This window comes from Lates calcarifer, linkage group LG11 (genome assembly GCF_001640805.2).
Source record: "Lates calcarifer isolate ASB-BC8 linkage group LG11, TLL_Latcal_v3, whole genome shotgun sequence".
NCBI lineage: Eukaryota > Metazoa > Chordata > Actinopteri > Centropomidae > Lates > Lates calcarifer.
Genome location: NC_066843.1, coordinates 15,010,473 through 15,033,142, shown reverse-complemented (window position 1 = coordinate 15,033,142; position 22,670 = coordinate 15,010,473). Strand labels below are relative to the sequence as shown.

Here is a 22,670-nt window from a genome sequence, read left to right as displayed (position 1 = left end):
CTAAGATAGGTACCATTGTATTGTGTGCATTTTAAGTGTCTGAAAAGAGGGATGATGAGCTATATTTCTTAGTTATAGTTAAATGCTTCTAATGTGGAGTTATTGACGTTCTCCTTCTTTTTTACTGGTAAGTGAATCCTCCATGATGACAAATGATTAAATACATATTTTGGTTCATTAAAAGGATTCAGTTTATTCAAATTAGCCCACTGTGCTCACTCAGTTGTGGGAACAGGTATTGCATTCCTCAGTAAGCCTCTATTATACTGTCACTGAGAATAAGATTTGTAATTTAATATTTAACATTTATGTATTTTATTGCTCAACCCAGCCTTGGATAAGTTCAAATGATTGAACACACATTTCACATGTGATATTTTTATTGTTCAGCCTTATGATAAGTTAAGCAGGTTTTATTAAAACAGAATGATTGTAAGGTTTTGAGAATAAGGAAATTGAGTTAAGTTGATGTTTAATGAGTTGTAATGCTGTGTGATGTTGCACAACATATGAGAAAACATAAGAAAAAGACAGAAAAGAGACTGTACCTGCTTTAAATTGCAGGCCTGATCTTTTGTTTGAATTGGATCCAGTTTGGAAGAGTCAGAGATTTCATGGTTGGTGAACTTTCCAACTCGAGTCCCAGGAGCTCTACAGTAACAGGACCCCTGTGACAGCCAGATGGACAGTCTGCCTCAAGGTAGGATCATGCCAGTGTCATGGACTGTATCAGCTTGAGCACACTTACTGTTTATACCAGACCCTATCCACACCAATCCAACCCTAGCCTGTAATGATTTGAATTTTGTCCCCAACCTGATCAGACTGAGGCCGTTTCACAAAGCAATTTCAACTTTGTCTGACTCTCTTTTGGTCATCTGACTTTATTGAACCTAACATAGATCTTAAATAGCTGGTATCAAGAAGCTTGTAATGTTAATGGCTCAGTTAACTCTGGGTTTTCCTATCGGGCTTACGAGCATATAAATGATTACAAGCAACAGGATGTAACACAAGTACTCAGTGTGATATAAGATAAAACAGTGACACCTACAGGAGAATTCAGTTAAAGCCACAGGACAAAGTGATGTTCAACAGGGTGACTTTTATGTGATATAGTCCACATGGATAGAAAGCTGTAGAAGCAAAATAATATCCAAATATTAAAGTAAGTCAAAGGCTTTGAATGATTGTGAAAATGATATATGTCCATATTATCGACAAGTATTTTTTCCTTTTGTGTCTGGTGATGATGAAAAAACTATGAAATGATGCACCTAGTTTTCCACTAATGTGATGGTTGCTGGTCAGGCTTTTGGTAGGTTTGGACCTGATTCTTGGAGATCCTGATCCTTGGAGATCCAGCTCAAAACAAAACTTAAAGTGACAACTGACGCAACCAAGGACACATTTGTCTTGGTGTAAAGGACCCAGGTGTTTATTTTTACTCTTTTGTCAATGTCATGCAAAATGTTGCAAGAATTTGTGTTTCTTGCTGGGCTATTAAACTAGCCCTTAGCTCCGTCCACACCATCCAGGAGTGGTATATTTTTGTCTTGCATGCATTATTCTTTGGAGTACATATGGCTGAAGAGTTATTTCCTCTCATGCTGGTTCTAATATGGGTATAATACATGTATATATGACAAAATATGTTACCATGTAGGCTTATGGATTTCAAAGGTGGTCTGCTTTAGTGCTTGTACTGTTGGTCAAGCATAGTTTGATATTAAGCTGTGTACAAAGGAGTGGGTGTAGAACTGTAAAGGGAGTCATTAGACCCACATTGAATGTCTGCTCCTAGCATCAGCAATAGCCTGTGTGTGTGTGTGTGTGTGTGTGCATCTCCCCTCGACCAGCAGGACTCAGTGGGGAAGCACAGCAAAGTGATGGGCCTCCTAAGACCACTTAAAAACACACACCCACATCCAGGCTGACACACACATACGGACACACACAGTGGCCTAATTAGAGCTGACAGCAGAGGAGAGAGAGCTTATGAAAAGAGGGCGAGGAAAAGGGAAGGAAAAAAGATGGCACAGAGAAGCCTGATAGAAAAAGCAGAGGTGGAGCAGAGAGAGTGATTAGGGAGCAAATGCATTCTCTTAAGTTTGAAAGTGAAGTGTTGGCAGAATGGTGGCCTGCTTCCTCAGTCCTTTCGCTTATGAAAAATGGATGATGTGTATAGAATATTACACTTTTCATAAATGTCACTTGACTTGTCATCTGTATTTTGTGAGCTGCAGCATTTAAGGTTGTACCTTCAAACTCATGAAATGTATGGAATACTCAAGTATTAATATTCAAATTCTGAAATTGGTTAAAAGGAGGATCAGAAGAAAACATATTCTGCTCAAGGTCTGAGTCATAGACAGTTGTGTAGCATGTGTTAATTTGATGGACCAACTGGCAAATGGTGTCATGGCAAAAATAGTACTAGTAAAACAATTTATTGCAGGAGATTCAATTTGGTCAAAGCCTTGGTATCCCAGTGACAAGAAAGAATGTGGGCCTTACCTCAACCATGTCTTCGTGTCTCTAGTCTGTCTCCCTCAGGCATCTGTCCTCTGACAGACTCATATTAGATAAAACACGCCCTCTTGATGTTTACGAACCAGTTAAGATGACAAATGACAACCTGTGATTATAGTATGAATGGCTTGCAAAAGACCATCATAATGGACCTCATGTTCCCCTTTCAACTAAGAAATTTTGTATATTTATGTTCAATTTGTGGTTAAATTGGTTAAGTGATTAAGTAATGATGTGCGTAATGTCTTTAATCACCCACAGTAAATGACACCTTATGTTATGCAAGGGAAACAAAGCATTAGGAAGCTTTGTAAAGCAGTTGATTATTTTCTTGTACATACACATATCATTTGTAAGAAGTTGACCTCTACTGAGGTACTGGAGAATTGCTTTCACTTTACGTAGGGGGCTGTAAAAAGTTTTATGAATGACCGTCAAGTGATTCAGTGATAAATTTCTTCTATAAAGACACTGAGAAAGTCAGTTCACACAATCAATTATACTTGAATATACTTTAGTCTACGCTGAATACTTTCACTTTACATCCACCAATGATTGATCTATTTACAGTCAACATGTTGAAACTTACAAAAGTGGAAAGACAGGAATAACTTGCTCTGTGTACAAAACCAACAATTCTTTATCACTTTCTATCATATAAACTTAATTCACAGGTTCATTTTCAGTGTTGTTCAATTGTCATGGAAAACAACTCAAGTAGTCAGTCTGGACTTAAAGGGTACTGGAGTGATGCTGTCTTGTATTTTTGTTGATGTAGCAGTACCATAATTTCTCTGTGTACATGTCAAATATAATTTAAGTTGGATGTGACACTGTAGAGACCACGCACAGAACTTAGTGTAACCACACGCCACACTGTGTTCAAGTATGATCCCTCTGATCCACAAAAAACCCAACCCCAAAATGCTGCCCAGTTCAGTGAATGTCTGGATAATTATTAACAATGGAGAGCTGCCAACTGCCCAGGTTTACTGTACCATGTTTGTGTCAGTCCATGTCAGACAATAGGCTAATGTGGAATAAGTTCTCATGCAAGGAGACACATAATGCAGCTTGAATGGATTTGCACTGTGCACTAACATTAGAAGACAGATATGTGTACCACTCCAAAAAAAGGAATCAAAACTTTTACAGCTCTACAGTTCCTGTGTAGCATCAGGAAGATTCCCTAAATTTTTTTTCATTCTTTCATTCTCTTTCTCTTTCTCTTCTCCTTCATGCAGACACATACACACAAACACACACACACATGCACAAGCACACTCTTTCTCAACTGGGTCCGCCCACCATCAGCTTGCTTCCTGTGTATGATAAAAGTTGTCTCTCTCGGTACAAGTTGAGACACACACACATAGGCATTCAAAATGTGACATGGTCTTGTTACTGCTGCAGATTACCACAGGACTTTTGGCACAAAGGTAACACAACATGTTTGAATGTATTTATGCTCGTCTGTGTTTGTGTGTGTGTGTGTTTGTGTGTGAAAATAGATATGTAAATGAATTGTGTAATAGTCTGGTCAGACACATAGTGTTTTTATCAAATCAAAAGCATCAAGAGTTGTTTTACGGTTATGCAGAATAGCAATACAGACCAAACAAACATTGATTTCACTTTGGATTTAAAAAGTTTTATGCGTGCTTGTGCCCATAGAAGACTCCTATGTCTGCTTTAATTTTCTCAGCTGACACTGAAGAAATAACATCATGGGGAGTCAGTGCTCTGCACTCAGAGGGGGTCAAATAAAGGAAGGGGAGTGTTACAAACCTGACCAAAAGAACAATGAGGTTTCCACCACAGTGAAAACTGGAGATAAGTCTCCTATCCTCCAGAGACGGTCATCTCTGCAGGAGCAGGGGAGAGCAATGAAGGAGACAACAGAAGAGCAGACTTTAAGGAGGCAGGAAGACACTTCTTTTGAAAAAATGGGTTATAGTGAGAAGAGCAGTGCCTTGGTACATGAGTACACTGTTCAAGTTAATGCCACAAGGTGAGACTTCATTATTCATTTTTGTACTATGACAGTGTTTTGTGTGTACATAAATCTGTGTATCTAGGGAATTCTCTGGGCCTTTAGAGTAATCAAAATGTTTGTACTTGTAATAATATAATATATATATATTTTTTTTCTTTATTTAAGAGTAATAATTTCCACATTGTTATAATTTTGGACATGTAAGTCAAACAGTGGGTTAATACAGTGCACTGGAAAATGGACTGTCAGTTTTTCAGAAAATCTGTAAGATCTTGACGATGCTTTATTGTGAAAATTTTGAGTTTTCATCAAACAGTATCAATGTTTTGGCAAGGAAACAGGAACTTGTTGAGGGGTTAGGGATACTTGACACATAGCACATACTCAAAAAGAAGCAGAAATTGATATCTGATATGGGTATCTGATATATATATATATATATATATATATGTGTGTGTGTGTGTGTGTGTGTATGGTAACATAACTTTTTGTTTTTTGTCATTTGTCAGTCCTTGCCGTTCTGACACACGTGCTCTGAGCGGAGAGGAGAAAGGTGAGTTAAAGTTAATAATTTTAGGGTTAAACACTATCTTGATTTTAATTTATCATAAAATGCCAGTCACAAGAAAATAATACACCTGCTTCAGAGGCCATTCATTCTGCTGCATGCTTGTAATTAGGTATCTGTGTCCAAAATCTGATGCTGTTCTAATGACTTGTACCATCATGTGTTTATCTTTGTGAAGAGGCTCACTGGGTGGACAACAACAGGGCCAAACTCATTCAGAAAGTCACTTCTGTGATGCAAATAGCAGATCAGATGCACCAGCAGCGCATAATCCAACAAGAGATGTATGACAACATTGGGGCTGCTAAAACCAGTATGGAGCAGATGAGGGTGCTCTACAGGACTCTCACGTGTACAAAAGCCAAATCTGCCTTTTTCAGAATCCTCCAGGAAATTGAGCCAGCAATATTTGAAAGTAAGTAAAGTGATAACTTGACCTCTGTCAAGGTTTTTGTCTAAAACACGATTATAATGTTTACAATGAAATTTATTAGAATAACATACAATTTCTGATACTAAATGGCCATAAAAGAATGACCAAGCATACTAGTTTAATGGCCAGCTTGGTGCTAAAATATGGTATATTATGCAAATACACTACACAGTTCAAAATATTGTTGTATTTCTCAAGAAACTGATTGTTGACTGATGTTTTGATATTACTTTTTTGTGACTTTTTCATTACAGCAGAGGATGTCATCAGAGAAGTCATCAAAAAACACAAAGCATATCTGAGGAAAAAGCTTAGCTATGAGTTTGAAGGCACTGACAAAAATCCCAAGGCTCAAAAATCTCTGGACAGAATTTACACAGAGCTTCACATTATACAGGGAGAAAGTGAACATGTCAATAAAGAACATGAGATTTGGGAGATTGAAGATAAGATGAGGATTCAAACAGCTGAGGGCACAAAAATCAAATGCAATGACATCTTTAAAGTACACAAGAAGGAAGTATGTCATCTGAGCAATGACAGAGGAGAAGTGAGAGCTATCAGAACCGTGATGACAAAGGGAATCGCTGGCATTGGAAAAACTGTGTCTGTAAAGAAGTTCATTCTTGACTGGGCAGACTGGGAAAGCCAATCAGGACTTGGACTTCATCTTTATGCTACCATTCAGGGAGCTAAATCTGGTCATAGATAAGAAAATTAGCCTTGAGACACTTGTGAGAGAATTCCACCCAGAACTTAAGAACATAACAGTTAGAAGAATACTTGGTAACCACAAAGTTTTGTTCATTTTTGATGGCCTTGATGAAAGCCAACTTCAACTGAATTTCAAAACAGCCACAAGATTGACAGATCCCACTAAAGAGTCATCAGTGGATGCTCTGGTGACCAACCTCATCCGGGAACATCTTCTTCCCTCTGCACTTGTCTGGGTAACCTCAAGACCAGGAGCAGTTCAGCGCATCCCTCGTCAGTATGTGCACATGTGGACTGAGGTCAGAGGATTTAATGATCCACAAAAAATAGAGTACTTCAGGAACAGAGTTGAGGACAAGACAGTCGCTGAAAAAATCATTAACTATATTACAGTGTCACGGAGCTTATACATTATGTGTCACATACCTATCTTCTGCTGGATTGCGGCAAAAGTTTTTGAGTATTTGCTGCTTACAATGGACAACATCCAAGATGGAAGCATAAATATACCCACAACTCTTACAGAAATGTACACATACTTCTTTATTATTCAAATGCAGGTATCTACTGAAAAGTATGACAATCAAGATGAGCCAGATACAGAAGAGATCTTCAGGTCGAATGAAGAATTCATATTCAAATTAGGCAGGATGGCATTTGAACATCTGAAAGAAAACAAAATCATATTCACTGCAAATGATCTGAAAAACTATGGCATCGACATAGACAAAGCTGGAGTTCATTGTGGGTTGTGTACTGAGATATTCAAAGAAGAGAGCGTGTTCATCAGAAAGAAACTGTACTGCTTTGTGCATCTGACAGTACAGGAGTATTTTGCTGCTCTCTTTGTGTACCGCAGTTTTGCATGTAAAAAAATCGACTCTCTAAGCCTCAAGGATTTCCTGTTAAAAGGGTCTGAGGAAGAGTTGAAGTATATCTTGGATGTAGAGCCAGTTGATCTACCTTTGGATGAGCTGATCGAAATTTCAATAGCTAATTCAACTCTGAGAAAAACAGGAGAACTGGATATATTCCTTCGGTTCCTAATTGGCATGTCTCTACAATCAACACAAGAACTGCTTCAAGGCCTGATTCAGCAGACAGAGGAACACTCTGCAGTTATTGAGAAAATTAGGACAAGTCTAACAGAGATAGATTTAATGGACTGTTCACCTGACAGATGTCTGAACCTTATCCACTGCCTGATTGAGATGAAAGACACTTCCCTACATGACACTGTGCAGAAGTATCTTAAACCCAATCATGGTCAAGAAACACAGCTCTCCCCTGTTCAGTGCTCAGCTCTGGCCAGCGCAATTCTAATGTTAAATACGCCTCTAGATGAATTCGACCTGAGGAAATACAGACCATCAATAAGAGGTGTTTTTAGGCTTCTACCGGCTGTGAGGAACTGCAGAAAAGCAAGGTGAGTTAATTAAACCATGGTATACATGTATCTGTAGTGCATGCAATCATTTTGTTGTTACTCGTTTCACAGTGCAACACAGACAATTCAGTGTTAATTTTGGCACCTAATTATTTAGATTTACTCTTTGGATGAAAATGTGCATTGTTTAGTCAAATTTTAGTAATTTAAATTTTGTCAGTTTTAGTATAGTCAACAAAAACTAAAGGCATTTTAGTGCAGTTTTACATAAGTTTTAATTGTGATGTCGTCAGTGCATTTTGAGGCTGTCGCCATCTTTTTGTACATTTACCATGGTTACGGGTGTCTATCATGATGTGTCTGTGTCTCTGTGTCCTGCAGTAATACATAGTCTGACCTCACGAAATCCAGTTAGCATTTCCAAATTCTGTGTTTGAAAAGAACCACCCTCTTCTAATCTAGTGTAGTTGTTGCTGCTATCCTATCCTAGTGCAATTACCAGTGCTGTCCACTGCAGAGTGAGTCATTCAGAAGCTGTTCTTACTTGTTTGAAAGGAGATACCTTATCATCAGATAACATCAACTGTGATATTTCCTTAGCAAACATCAAGAGGGAGATGTAGATGGTTCATACTGGCATTAATCCTGGAACCTACTATTGAGAACAACATGAGAGATATCTGAATGAAAGGAATCTTAATGTTACATTCACAGTGCTTGATAAATGTTGCTGTGCTGCCTGCATGATTTTGTAGTTTGTCTCAGCTGTTTTGTTGCTTCCTCTTGTGTAATTATCATACTGTAGATAAATTTAGTTCATAAATCTGTTTATTCCAGGCACAGATGACATCGAGACACTACTGACAGACATGACTTTAGAAGTTGTTGATAATTAACAGTAGTTAAGAGGATAAATCATCTTCTGAGCAAGACATGTTTTATTTAGTGGAGGAAATTGTTTTGCTAATCAGCATCTACAATGCATGGCTCTGATGCATACAGGTAGTTTATGTCGCTTTGGGTTAGGGTTAGGGTTAGACTTTGCATTAAAAACGTCCATTCATCTGTCTTTGACAGTATTGTTTAGTTTTTATCAGTTGATTAAAAATGTAATGTAACAACAGTCTGTCCTTGTTGTTTTCAAAGGTGACTTTTTATTAAGCTGTAGTCTTGTTTTTGTCATCTTGCATGATTATCTTCTTCAACATCTACAGAATTTCAGGGGTGGATCTCGATGTTTGGATTTGTGAATCTATCTCCTCAGCTCTTCAAATGCCAAACTCTGTGCTAACTGAACTGCACCTGATAAACTGTGTGCTGTATTTAAATGGTACACACATCTTCAGCGATGGCCTGCTAAACTGTCAGGCTAATCTAGAAGCTCTCAGGTTTGTAAAAATATTATTTTTAATTTTCAATTTGCTAGTTGTCTTTTCAATTCTCTCCTTTTTAGTACATCTCAGTTAATCCTCTATGTGCATAGTAAAATACATACAGTAGTTGATAATTTTGACATTTCAAGTTGATAAAAAACAAACCCTTGGGCTGTGTAGGCTTAACCTTTCATCCTAGAGGATTTATATGATGAAAAGCCTCAGCCAGCCAACTGCATGACTTTAAGGATGACAAATTTGTGTGGTCTGTTGACCTGCTTTTTGTCTTCTTTGTAGTCTCACCGGTTCAGGATTCTTTTGCACAGACTGTGAAAAGTTGGAATCAGCTATCAAATCACTCATCCCAAATCTAAGAGAACTGGAGCTGAGCGGCTCATTGTACTCTGTGCTGTCTGGTGAGCTTTGCTACCCTAAACTGGAGAAGCTCAGGTCAGTCTCAGACATATTATTCTCCTTCATCATTATTAATTGTAAATAAAATGTCCAACATCTGATTGCGAGGCTGTATCATTTGGCACAAATGATACATGTGCTCAGCAAAGACTCATCCACATCATGCTGCTGAAACAACAAATTAATTTGTCTTTGAATAAATAATTCTTAATAGTTGTATCATTAGCATTAAAGGTCTATTACTGCAATCAATATTTACTGTATCAACACTGAATGAGCAATGTAACAATATTTGCTAAACACCCCACTTTGCACTTTTATGCAGCCTATAGTTAACATAGCTGTTTTGGATCACAGGTCAGTTTGGTAGAACTTTACAGTATGGCTTTTGCATATATTTCTAATTTAATGTTATTTTTTTCATCTCTGAACCAAAAGACTGAACCGAAATAGTGCAACTACAAAAATCTGTAAGGAGTTGGTAACAGCATTCACATCCAACACATGGTGTCTGCGAGAGCTGGAACTATGTTACACCAATTTTAAAGATTCAGACATGGAGATCCTCTCAGCTGGGTTGATGAGCACAAACTGTACATTGGAGGCACTGAGGTAAAGAAACTGTATTATGTTGCACTGCTTTACAAAAATAAACTACAAGTCTCAATCACAGGTACAACCTCATTCAAAATAGAAGAAAGAAAGAACAAAATAATTGTACGTTTGCTAGTAAGCTGATAGGCAAAATAATGTCTAACAAGGTAAATTTCATCAAGTTGATGATTGTTAAGTAGAACATACATCACCTCATCACATTAAGTCAGAAAAACTAAATTGTGATCATATACTGTAAATATATAATTAAAAAATATATGCTGTGCTAACTTTTTCTAATAAACAATTTTAAACATTCTGTATGATGTTAAGCAATTAAATTATATTCCTACATTTGTCATTCAGGCTCATCCATAACAGACTTACTGAGGAGGGCTGTCAGACGTTGGCCTCAGCACTCAGCTCTAAACCTTCGCGTTTAAGAGAGGTGGACCTGAGCTACAATAATGTGCAGGACCCAGGAGTGATGGCACTGTGTAATGCACTGATGAACCCGCACTGTGGTTTGAAAACACTAAGGTCAGTGTAAGAAATTGCTCTAAATTTAAATCTAAATTTACTAATTGATATTACAAGCACAGGATCTGTTGAGTCAACCTCATGGGGTTTATGAAGTTCAGCTTTTTAAAACAGTTTTAAGGTGCTGATTCAATGTCATTGGCATTTTGGATGCTGTGGAACTGTTGAATTGTACTGCGTCACACTAAGGTGGCTTTCTAATATTCTGTCCACTCCATTTATTTACCAATGAGGAAGGAATGCATACATTTAGTGTGTGTGAGGACTAGTGTCACATACAAATTTTTATATGAAAATGTTGAAAATTTTAAATTTATAAGCTATTATGACAGTGTAACATGTTTTCTGCCCTGGGGCTATTTACCTACATTAGCAGGATGTTTTTAATTGTTAACGGTCAAAAGATATAATGCGAAATAAATGTTCTTTGCTTCAGCTACTGTACTTCTTTTGGTCTGCCTACTTCTCTCAAAATGTTGACTTGTGTGATATAAATCACTACATGTCAGCAAGTCCAGTGGGAGAGCCTGATGAATGACTAATCCAATGAGGATCAGGTCATGTTAACAAGTGAAAATTTCTGCTGATAAAGGCATCTACCACACCCCTAAAATGTCAGTTGTTTGATTTCTGTAGGCTGTCATTCTGTAAAGTGACAGGAGATGGATGTGCCTCTCTGGCCTCTGCTCTGAGGTCTGAGCACTGCAGCCTCAGGGAGCTGGACCTGAGCTTTAATCACCTCACAGATCAAGGAGTCGAGCTGCTGACTGAAATACAGAGGGATTCACGCTGCAGTCTAGAGAAACTCAAGTATGCAGACGCATTTTTATCATTCGTAGCATTCAGTTCATTTGTTGTGCATATGTAACAATATTTTTGTTTTCTCCTTCTGTTCCCCATCAGTGTGGGCCAAAATGAAGAATGCTGGTTTGACTTGAAGCTACTGAGACAGTGTAAGACGATGATTACTTTAATGAAATCCTAAAGCTGTGATGTTGTGACATGCATGAGTGTTGTAGTACAGTATGTCTACCGTGGTTTTTAAAGTCTTAATATATATTTCAAATGGGGGATGTAAGGATATCATGTTAAATTCAGTGGTGCTGGTATCACTGTCCTATATTGCTGTTTATTTAGTAAGTCAGTTATTCCCAGCCAGAGGTACTTGTTCTTTCAGGGGTCCTGCTGCAGTTGCCAAGTGTTATGTGGAGAGATTGTGGAGAAGCTCAACTAATTTGAAATAAATAGAATAAAAACACATAGTTTAAAGTCAATTCAAATCAACACATTTTGGAACATGACAGGTGCTGTCAATGAAAGGGTACTTCCTCAGTTCATCTGCCAGGGCTGTGGCGATTCTTAGGACAAAAAAGTTTGGGAACAGCTGTAGTAAGTGACAATGCACATCATGGTTACTGATACATAATGGACACACCTGGGAAAGAACTATTAAACCAAATGTTCATGTATACAATTTGAATGGCATGTTGTTGGGAACAAGTAGGTGTTATTGGCTATCAAAACTAGTGAGAATAATCATATTAAAAATACTAATATTAAGTAACTAATTATTACATAAATTAATTGGATTTAATTTACATTAAATCCACCTCCAGATAGCCAATGCATTAAATCAGTCTCATAAAATATACAAATTATTAATTTTGAACCTTGGTTAATAATTAAGTTAATAACTACAACCAAAATTACCATATCAATACTTAGTAGAAGTTAAAGGATTTGGAGTTCTGCAGCATAGAAGTTGGCAATACTCACTTTTGTACAACATTAAAAAAACCAGCAAATATTCAGTGTTCAAACGTATTTATTTGAACCAATTCCAAATGAAACAACAAAACACAAACTCTAACCTAGTCTACAAACACTATGTACATGTATACGTGTGTGTCTGTGGAAACAATGACAAGATGGCTGATTTAAGATACTTCTTTTGTCTTAAGCTGCATGTCTTAAAACAAAGGAACTATAACCAAGATAGCGGAATCAAAGATGGCCTCTAGGACCGACTGCATGTCATGTGGGGGGAGTTAACAAAGAAGCATTCCTTTGTTTAAGGCAAAGTCAGAAGGTGTCAGAAAAAGGGGTAGGTTAGAAAGTTGCATGAAAGACAGTGAGATGTACCTACATGTGTGAACATGCTAACAACCAGTAACCTGACTATAACCAGACAGAACAACAGCGCTCAAGTAATACATTGAATTAAATCAATACATACACTGGCAGAGTTGAAAGTCATATGCTTAGCCAAGCTGTGCTATGCAAGGTAATGTAAACCAGGCCCAGTTATGTTACCAGGGGGGAAAAGAAGATGCCTTTTGGTGTGTTGCAAAGACCAAATGCATTGTTTTTAACGAGTTCTGCAATTTTACTCATTTGAAATGGTAAGTGAAATAGAAAATCAACATGTGGCTGTCCATGTTAATATTGTAGCAGTAGCTGTACTACTCCACTAATCAAACGTTTCTTCTGTCTTGATTGCAGATGCCTGTGATCTGACACTGGACCTCAACACAGCAGGCTCGACTATAGTTTTGACAGAGGAGAACAAAATGGCAACAGATGTTAAGGAGAGGCAGCCATATCCTGATCATCCAGACAGATTTAACGCCTATCAGGTGCTATGTAAAGAGGGTTTGACAGGTCGGCATTACTGGGAGGTTGAGTGTTTTTCAGCTGATGTGGGGGTGGCATATAAAAGTATAGCCAGGGTGTCAGACTGCTCAAGTGAACTATCTCTGGGAACAAATGAAAAGTCTTGGTGTTGGTCTAGGGAAGGGTTCTTTTGTCATAACAATTCCCGTCTAAATTTCATTGACTGTTGTACACACAGAAGCACGGTGGGAGTGTATCTGGACTGGGCAGCAGGTATTTTGTCCTTTTTTAACGTTTTTCCTGATACACTCACCCACCTGTACACTGTCCACACAACTTTCACTGAACCACTCCATCCTGCTTTCTGTCTGGACAATGGATCAATTCACCTCTGTAGAATAAAGTAAACAAAAATAATGTCATAATGTACGTATAGCCGAAGAGCTAATCCCTGATGGCTACATGCTAAGACAGCGATACATGTCGTACAGTGTTTAATATTAAAATGAATCTTTGTCAAAAATAAGACTAAATAACATGCACTTTCACTAATCTACCGATTAGTTGTTGCATGACTGTAGTATATAAATAAATATGGCCCACAATAAATTGTCAAATACAACAATGGTAAAAGTAGTTTCTTTTAGAAAATGCAAATTTAACTGCCTGTGTTACAAAGCCCTAATGTGGCCAGTAGCAATACACTAGCACACATTAAAGTCTATGTCATTACCACACACAAGTTACATGAAGCATTTTCAACCTGTCACATCACACATAAGCAGTTTGGTGTAATCACAACAACGGGCTCAAAGACAGATACTGTCACATACAGTGAATCTTGGATGAACTTAACAGGAGAAGCATGTTTTCAAGAAAAACTCAAAATGGTGGTCCACTTAATTGACTGAAATCAACCACATTAGATTTTGGGGCTCAGAATCACTTAAGATTGTGTTTCAACTAATTGTTTAAAGAAAAGGCATTTTAAATGAATATTAGAGAGCTTTGTATACTGATGGGTAGAGCAACAACCAAAAACAACCGGTAACATCATGTAAATAATTACTGAAAACCTTTTTTAAATCATTTTTTAATTAACGTTTGTTAGTTTGAAAGTTTTATTTTTCCAGTTCCCCTATGTTTTTAGAGTTTTTTGTTGTTGTTGTTATTTTATTATGTTTTCCCATGTAAAGTTTTCTGTAACATTGTTTTGAAAGGTGATACAATTTCTAGTACATTTTTCACATTTTATTTTTAATATTTAGACCATTTAGACTTTTTTTTCTATATACCTGTCAATAATAATACTCCCACACTGTATGACTCATGAGTGAACCTCAGTGAATACAGCTTGTACAGACCGGTCACCATTCTTTCTCACAGTTGTCTCCTTCCTCATCTTTAGTTTATTGCTGCTTAAGTTTATTGCTTGGATGTGTGTTTTTTTTTTGGGTTTTTTTTTTTTACATCTTGACAGGTTAGCTAACAGGGGGAAAAAAACAATCACACATGCAGCACATTCAGGCTGCAAAACAGTTTTATTCTCCTAAAATATGTCACTCCCACTGATGGAAGAGACTGGAAAACAGCTGCCACTATTTCCAGTGTAGCTACTGATGTGAAGGCAGCAGATGTGACTGCAGGAACTAACTGAAAGATGGATCAGATTGATTCTCTGTGTCTCTGACACTCACATTAGCAGTGTTTCCACTTCATCCATGTCTCTCAGCTTTCTCCAGGATCAGAACACAAATGGTCAAAGTAAAAGTTTGTTTTGTCACCTTATGTTTCTCCCCTAGTTCCTTCAGTTGTCAACAAAGTAGGGGCCTAGTTACCGTAGCTCACTCTGAGGTCCACTGACTCTTACACACCTTTATACACAGATGTGCCAAAACACCCACAGTGACTTTCACATTTCATTTTTGCCCCATACTGATTGTGCACACAGTGACACAAAGGAATGGTTTGACATTTTGGGAAATATGCTTTTTTGCTTCCTTACTCAGAAGATTGGTACCACTCTCATATCTGTATTTTAAATATACAGCTACAGCCAGCAGGTAGTTGACAAAGCTTAGAATACACACTGGAAGTAGGGCTAGCCTCACTCTGTATGAACTTAACAAAACCTGCCGTGTAACTTCTTGAGGTTTGGTCTTCGTCATAAGATTGCCAGACAACCCGTACAGACTCCAGGATATACTGCTCCTAAAATTGCAAATTTTGGTATTACATTTTGGTTGTTAAACAAAGTGTTAATAAGCAAGCTTTGTAAGTGCTGGATTTTGAGGTACCAATTTTGTTTCCAGTGTTTGTGCTAAGCTAAGCTAAGCAACCCATCTGCTGGTAACGGTGTGTTATACTGATATTCTAACTCTTGGCGAGAAAGCACCTTTAAGTGTACCACACTTAGTAATTACATTTTAGTGATTCCTCTCAATCTCTCCCGTGGAGCCCAGGAACCATTATGGAGACTTTAGCCAGAGAGAATGTGTGTGTGTGTGTGTGTGTGTGTGTGTGTGTGTATGTGTGTGTGTATTTCATTGTTTTGATGCAGTATGTGAAAAACTGGCCTAAACTAACCATTCTTTAGTCAGGTACTAAGGTGAATTTACCATTTATCACAAATTATTCTGGGGTTTAGCACAGGCATGCCATATCATAATTTTGTGTGAGGTTGTGTGTTATTGTCTCATTTACACAAACTAGTTTGGACAAGTGATGGATGAATGGACATACAGGCAGATAAGAGGATATAGCTGCCTGTCACAATGTATCTTGCTGTCACTGCATTCTAATGGAATAACACTAGAGGGGGATGTTTGACAGGATATGGCATATAAGGCTAACTGATGATGCAGGCATGTTGGTTTATTGTGTGTGTGAGAGTGTGTGTGTACATGTCATTTCAAGGCATAACCATGTCTTGCATATTTATACCTTGATTATAAGGAAACATGTGCTCTTGTGATGCCTACTTCCATTCCCCTTGAAATATCAGTGTTTCTGCAGCTCTCTGATGTTTCTGAATGAATGCAGCTTATTTGAGGTCATTAAAATGGATTGACTAAGAAAATTTGATACATTATACTTGGTTTCCTACTTATTATTTTTGTATTTCTATTTAACAGTAGAACACAGGGACCTTGGAACAGGTGGAAGCAGATGGACACACACACACACACACACACACACACACACACACACACTCTGTAGAAGCACAGTAGCAATCTGAGCCTTTTAGAAAAGACAGGACCTAATCCTTCACGCATGAGTCACCTTCTGTTTGAGATTATATATGCATATTATTTATTCATGTTCTCCTTTTGACTTACCCATAGATCGTAGAGGTTAGGGTATATCAACAGTTATAGAAGCTTCCAAAGTTAGAGGAACTCCAAAATAATTAAGATTCTCTGGGGATTGTGTTTGTCTTCAGAGGATGTGATTGTCCAGTCACAGCTTTAGCAAGTGCAATGGGGCACAGCTGTTCTATTAAGCTTTGAATTTCTGGAATAACTAAAAACACAAGTGAAAAGTATAAGGAATGAATTGAATTGTGTGTTTGTCCACTCTAACATACACTGCAAATGATGACATGCAAGGCTACTTAGCTTACAACCTACAATAGTAGTTTTCTTTTGACGAACTAATCGTTCAAACAGCTGGTCCGCTCTAGAAAGATGTCATTTCAGCTGGCAAAATCATTGGTTTCCAGCTAGAACTGAGATACCTGGTTTAGTCTACATCTGTCCAAGCACATTGTTTTAAAAATACTAGAATTTTTGAGTGGTACATTCACCCCCGATATTGTTGTGAAGTGTATTATGTGTCGTGTGAAAAGCAAGTGCTGGACCAATGAAACAACACTATCATCCCTAAAGCCACGGCACAATATTGGCCAAATGTTAAACTGCAGCTATTTTACTTATCATCAGATCCTGTGTATTTGGCTGTTGATGGTAGTTTCTTTTATTGCCAGACAATCATGCATACGTGCTTGAGGTTGAACATCTGCACAGTCACAAACATCTGATTTCTATTCAGGTTATGCTTTATGCAGTTATCAGCTCCTGATCCCTGGCCATTGAGAAACCCTTTGTAATGGCTTGTTTACAACTTTCATCCACCAGATTGTTAAATTTGCAATGGCAGGTGGTGTATGAAGTGATAGGAGTGGGGTGTGAAAAATGTGTATCCTCTTGAGTAAGAGGACAAACAGCAGCATCTGTGTAGTGGGAAAGAACAATAGTTATCAGTTAATTTGAGAAATACGAGCACTAATGTCTGAAATAAGGGTATACGAGTAATGATAAAGAATTTATTGACCCAAATATTGTGACATGAGTTTCCTTGCACTTATCCTCGTCCTCCTTTTTCTTGCCTGTCTTCCTCTTGGACTATGTACACATTAAGCTAGCTAAATTGAATTTTTAACTTTGTGTTTTGGCCTTCAGAGTGGATTAATCTAAAAATGCCAGGTGGCATTTATGAATCACACTTAAATTTTATGCTTCTTCAGTTTTTATATAACAAATTATGCTGATGACGAGCTGAGTTGCAACGCAGCATAGGTGATCATGGTGAGCAGGAAAAGAGTGAACAGAGGAAGAGAAGTGTTTTAATGTGAATGGTTCCTTAAGAACCAACTTGACTCATGCAGACTCACTGCATTTTCACATGAAGCATTTTTGGATTTAGCAGTGCTTAGTGTTTATGTAGTCTTATTCTCTGCCTAATTGGGAGTTTAAAAATAATAATTGTCTTGGCTGATTCCTTGTGTGTGTCAGAGCATCTGCTTGTATAAGTGCCCATTGTAGTTAGAGTGCAGTCAGACATTGTTTCGGAGGGGTTTGATGGCCTGAGGAGCTGCTGGCAGCTGAATTAGCAGCACATCAATCTTGCATGGTTGTTGTTTTAAAGTTGCTGTTATCTCTCTCTCTCTCTCTCTCGCTCTCTCTCTCTTTCTCAGGCCACTGGGGTTCTCCAATGCGATCCCCAGTCACCACACCCACACACTATCCTCTCTTACACACTCCTCTTTCTCCCTCTGTCATTATCCTCCCATCCAAGCCAAAGCACTTGGATGTGAAAAAAATGGTTTAATCCAACTTAAAGTAGCCACCACCCTACTTTCAATGTCTGGTTCTATAAGTGGATATGTTTAAAAGTTGGATCTATTTTTAAATCTTTGTGTTTATGACTTGATCATGTGGTGCAGACTGTAGAAGCGGGTGAGCAAATTTGTAGCGGGACTGTGTGTGTGTTTTAGAGCGAGTAATTTGGAGTGACAGGCTGACCACCTGACATCTGAAATCCTGAATTAAATGGCTCATTTCACCTTTTGCCTGCACATGCACCCATGTAGTCTCTCTCTCATTCACACACACACACCACACACACACACACACACACACATACACACACTTTGAGGCACATACTGTAGGCTGGCTGTGCATACTGTATGTGCTTCTGCTCACATGCTGTGGTATTTTTTAACATTCCTTTCCACATTCATTCGTCCTTTTTTGAATTTGGACTTATGTGAACATATTTTGCTAACACAGCTTTTCTCATATCAACCATCATTTGGCTGCTGAATAAGTCACGTCCAGCTAATCTTCATTTAATTTTAATTTCTTTTTGTTCTGTTATTCTTGTACCCCCTCTATTCAGCCACTGGAACAATGTAACACAGGCGGATACAGCTATTTAGAAAAATCTAATCTGTTAGAAAGTGTTGATTTTTCAAGGGAAATAAGTGTGTATGTGTTCTGGGAAACATTCTCAGAATGTACAGAGGTTGTGTATATAACTGATGTGTTTTGTGGAGGTGTGTTAGTATATATGGATTTTGTGTGTGTGTGTGTGTGTGTGTGTGCATGTGTGAGTATGGAACAGGTAATCCTTCTGAGCATGCATCACGCTTCTCCAGTACAGTATTTTTTACAGCCACCCACTGAGCCATATGAGCCACTGGTACCACAAATCAGTTTTTTTTTTTTTTACTGCTGCAGGTAATCTATTGCTGCTGCATTAGGTTGTAATATTGGCCATATTCATAATTAAGAATGAAGATAGGTCACTCACACACCTTTATACTTTACACGTTGATGCAGCTGCAGTATGAATGCATCAAATGTAATACATACAATGCTGTAAAAGGCATTCACATAACACTAATGTCATACCCTATGTCTTACAGTTGCAACTGCATGTTTGATTTGGTGTTATTCTATGTATCTACCTTATTAGAATAGTGGCCTGGCTTCACATCTCTGAATCTTTGCTCTGATTTTGTATTAGCTATTCAAATAGATCTGGTCTTGTGCTCAATGACCACTGTAATGACCCAATCACAGCTCTGCAGGCTAGAAAAACAAGATTTTTTTGCACATTGATACAACTATACAAGTTGTTTCAGGGCAGTTTGCAGAAGCAACTCTTAAAATGGCATATTTCTTTGATTGACTTGAGAAAGTTTATGTTGACTGTCCCTAAACACCGCTCCCACAGCTTCCGTTTCAAAAACAAAGTGGGCAGGATGGATATGTCACTCATCACCCACTTGCTACTGCTAATATGAGCAGGGCAGTCTGTTTATCAGACACTTGTTAATGTTGCATCCCAAGAAACTCTCACAGCAGAACAACTTTGTTTCAAATTCTCATTTTCATGACTTGTTATACATCTGACTCAGTTACAAATTTTAAGCAATAGTTGCTGCTTATTGCTCTCTTGCCAAGACTTAGATGAGGAGATTGATACCACTCTCATATCTGTCCACCCAGCATCATGCTGTAGCCAGCAGTTGGTAAGCTTAGCTTATCATAATGACAGGAAATGGGTAAATAGTTAGCCCAGTTCTCTCAGTAACTATATCCACCTGCCAGCATTTCTGAAGCTCAGTAATTAATATGTTGTATCTCATTTGTTTAAACTTCATAAAAACCAAAATGTAAAGAAGTTGGTTTTATGGGGGTTCTGTGCTAAAAGCGGAGATAACTGGCTGCTGCTAGTCTTCAACTTCTGATATCTGGGCTTCTTTAACATTGTTCATCCTCCACATGCACATGAGAGGGGTCACATAACAATAGAATAGACTATTGACTACTTCAAAAATGATTCATATGATTCATGATCATTGTTTAAAGAGACTGACAAACCTGTAATATTCTATATTCATTAGAATTCTTGATTTATCTGTTGTTTTTTTCAGTGTTTAACTTTGTGAGTTTTAATATGGTTTGTATCCCTTCTGCAGAGTTGTTATTTCTGTATCTTCTGTGTAGTACAATACGGTATTTTTGGAATGGAGCTCTTCAGATGCCACAGGTAATAATTAATCCTGCGATACCCTACCTGCTCTGACAAAATAAAACACAAGCATGTGGGAAAAAACATGGTGGGCAGCAGCCGGCAATGAAGGTAACTCAGTTAAGAATGTTAATGCAACATCCTTGTTAGACAAGATTTGGCATTAATATTTCAAAATGAAAGCTTTCAAAAGTAAGACGTTAAATGTAAAAGCCTCATTTTTTTTCAGATTGTCTGAGCAGAGAGACATTGACATGGAAATTGAAAGGTCAAGCTGGGTATCTTGGCAAATAATGCACGATGGCGAAACCAGTGATTGAATTCTGAGGTCCCATATTTTACATTTTTCCAGTGTTTTACTTACGTTTTGCTATCCATCAGAACATTTTTGCGGGTGCCAAAAACCATCTCAATATCGTTTTACATCTCTCAGGCTTCTCTCTGGAGCTCTAGCAAGAACAGGGCGTATTGTGTCTGTCTTTGAGTCTCCCTTCTGATTGGCTGATACACGGCCAGGTCAACCACAGGTTTGATGTAGCTTGTATAAACTTACCAGTAAATGGAAATGGCCACCACTGAAGAAAACGTTAACCAGTTGGTGCTGAAATGAGCTGAACAAATGGTAAAATTCAGACTAAAACCCTCCAGTGTTTCAGGAAAAAAAAAAAAAAAAACTTAAGCCAGTGGTCTCTAATTTTACTATATAGGATCCAAGGATTGTACAACGTTTCCTTGACATTTTTTTGTTTTGTAGCTTGCCAGCTCAGTGACGCAATAACCATTTGTCCAGATGCGCCCTGCTGGGGCTGTGGCTGAGGTGGTGACTGTACAGTTGTGATATCACAACTTTTCAGAAGTACTGATGACTCGTTTAGAGACAGTTTCTGAATATGGGCTATGTGCATTTCTCAGTGGAGTGTTTTGATACTTTCATAGTATTTATATAGCACCTAGACCTACAGTTTAATTTAAAAAAGGCATGGAAATCTCCCTTTTTACAATATGGGACTGACACCATATTGTCCATTTCAAGTCCAAACCACCATCAACTTTCAGTTTATTACGGATATGAATGGAAGGAAAAAGAATGGGTATTTTCTAATAGTGAAACGCTTAACACAGAATGATTATATTGTCTAAGACTAATCAGCTCACCTATGGGGGTTAAAATCGTGGATTACACACAGTAATATAAGCACATTTTATTTCTCTCTTTCTCTATTTCCTACCTCACAGTAAGTGAGTGCGTGCACACTGTGGTGCTGGGGGTAGGCTCGTAGAGTTTGATGTTTCCTTTCTTTGCTATCATGAATATTTGATTCAGCTCACCATCCCCAGAAGGTTCTATCCAAATGAAAGCTAAAATAACAGCATCAACAACTACAAGAGCAGCAACAGCAGCAGCCTGCTATGGGAACATGCACCCAATCACCTGACAGGGGGTGATGTGTGTGTTAGGTAGATTCCATTGAGTTTCCCCTTCACTCAACCTCTAGCATGAGAGAAAGTTGAAAAGACAGTATAGTTGTTGACAGGAATATGTCTGAGAGATAGAAATACATCCATCCATCCATCCATTATCTATACCGCTTATCTGTTAAGGGACGCGGGGAGGCTGGAGCCTATCCCAGCTGTCATTGAGTAAGAGGCAGGGTACACCCTATATGGATTGAGATAGAAATACATATCTTGAAATATGATGAAAAAATATCACCTTAAACCTTGATCCAGGGTAGTATCTGATTTCGTGTAAACACATGCACACTCAGAAAATGGAGGAAAAGTGAGGTAAGAGAGGCAGTGGAGCACAGGCTGGATAATGACATAAAAGATGAAAGGGAGAAAGAAGGCAGCAAGATGGTCATTAGGAGGCAGTGCTGTACTTCCTGCAGTTATGCATGTGTGCATGTACTCACACACATACACAACTGCATGCACATGATGATGTTTGTCTGTGCATATTTGTATTTGTGTGTGTAAGAGACCATGTGGAGTCATGCTTGTATGTTCAGTTGCGAGCTATGTGTGTGACTTGGTTTACAGGTTTATTGTCCTTGAAGGAGATAAGCCCCAAGAGCTCTGTGCAGAACGTAAATTGCAGGGATGTGGACAAGAATGTCTTCACAAATGCTGAAGAACAGTTTAGGATGAGAGAGGGAGCGGTATAAAACTCAAGTATAAAGTGA

At 38.1% G+C, this 22,670-nt stretch overlaps 1 protein-coding gene across 1 annotated transcript; it reads left to right on the top strand.

Moving 5' to 3' along the window:
• Positions 1 to 570: 570 nt before the first annotated feature.
• Positions 571 to 14,952, top strand: LOC108881069 (NLR family CARD domain-containing protein 3-like). The gene is given in 13 exon segments (XM_051074036.1): positions 571 to 700; positions 4,238 to 4,543; positions 5,038 to 5,081; positions 5,275 to 5,511; positions 5,784 to 6,169; positions 6,171 to 7,669; positions 8,845 to 9,018; positions 9,301 to 9,453; positions 9,856 to 10,029; positions 10,378 to 10,551; positions 11,188 to 11,361; positions 11,455 to 11,504; positions 13,054 to 14,952. Coding segments are annotated over 12 exon segments (3,867 nt in total). The 5' UTR covers positions 571 to 700; positions 4,238 to 4,259; the 3' UTR covers positions 13,572 to 14,952.
• Positions 14,953 to 22,670: the final 7,718 nt, after the last annotated feature.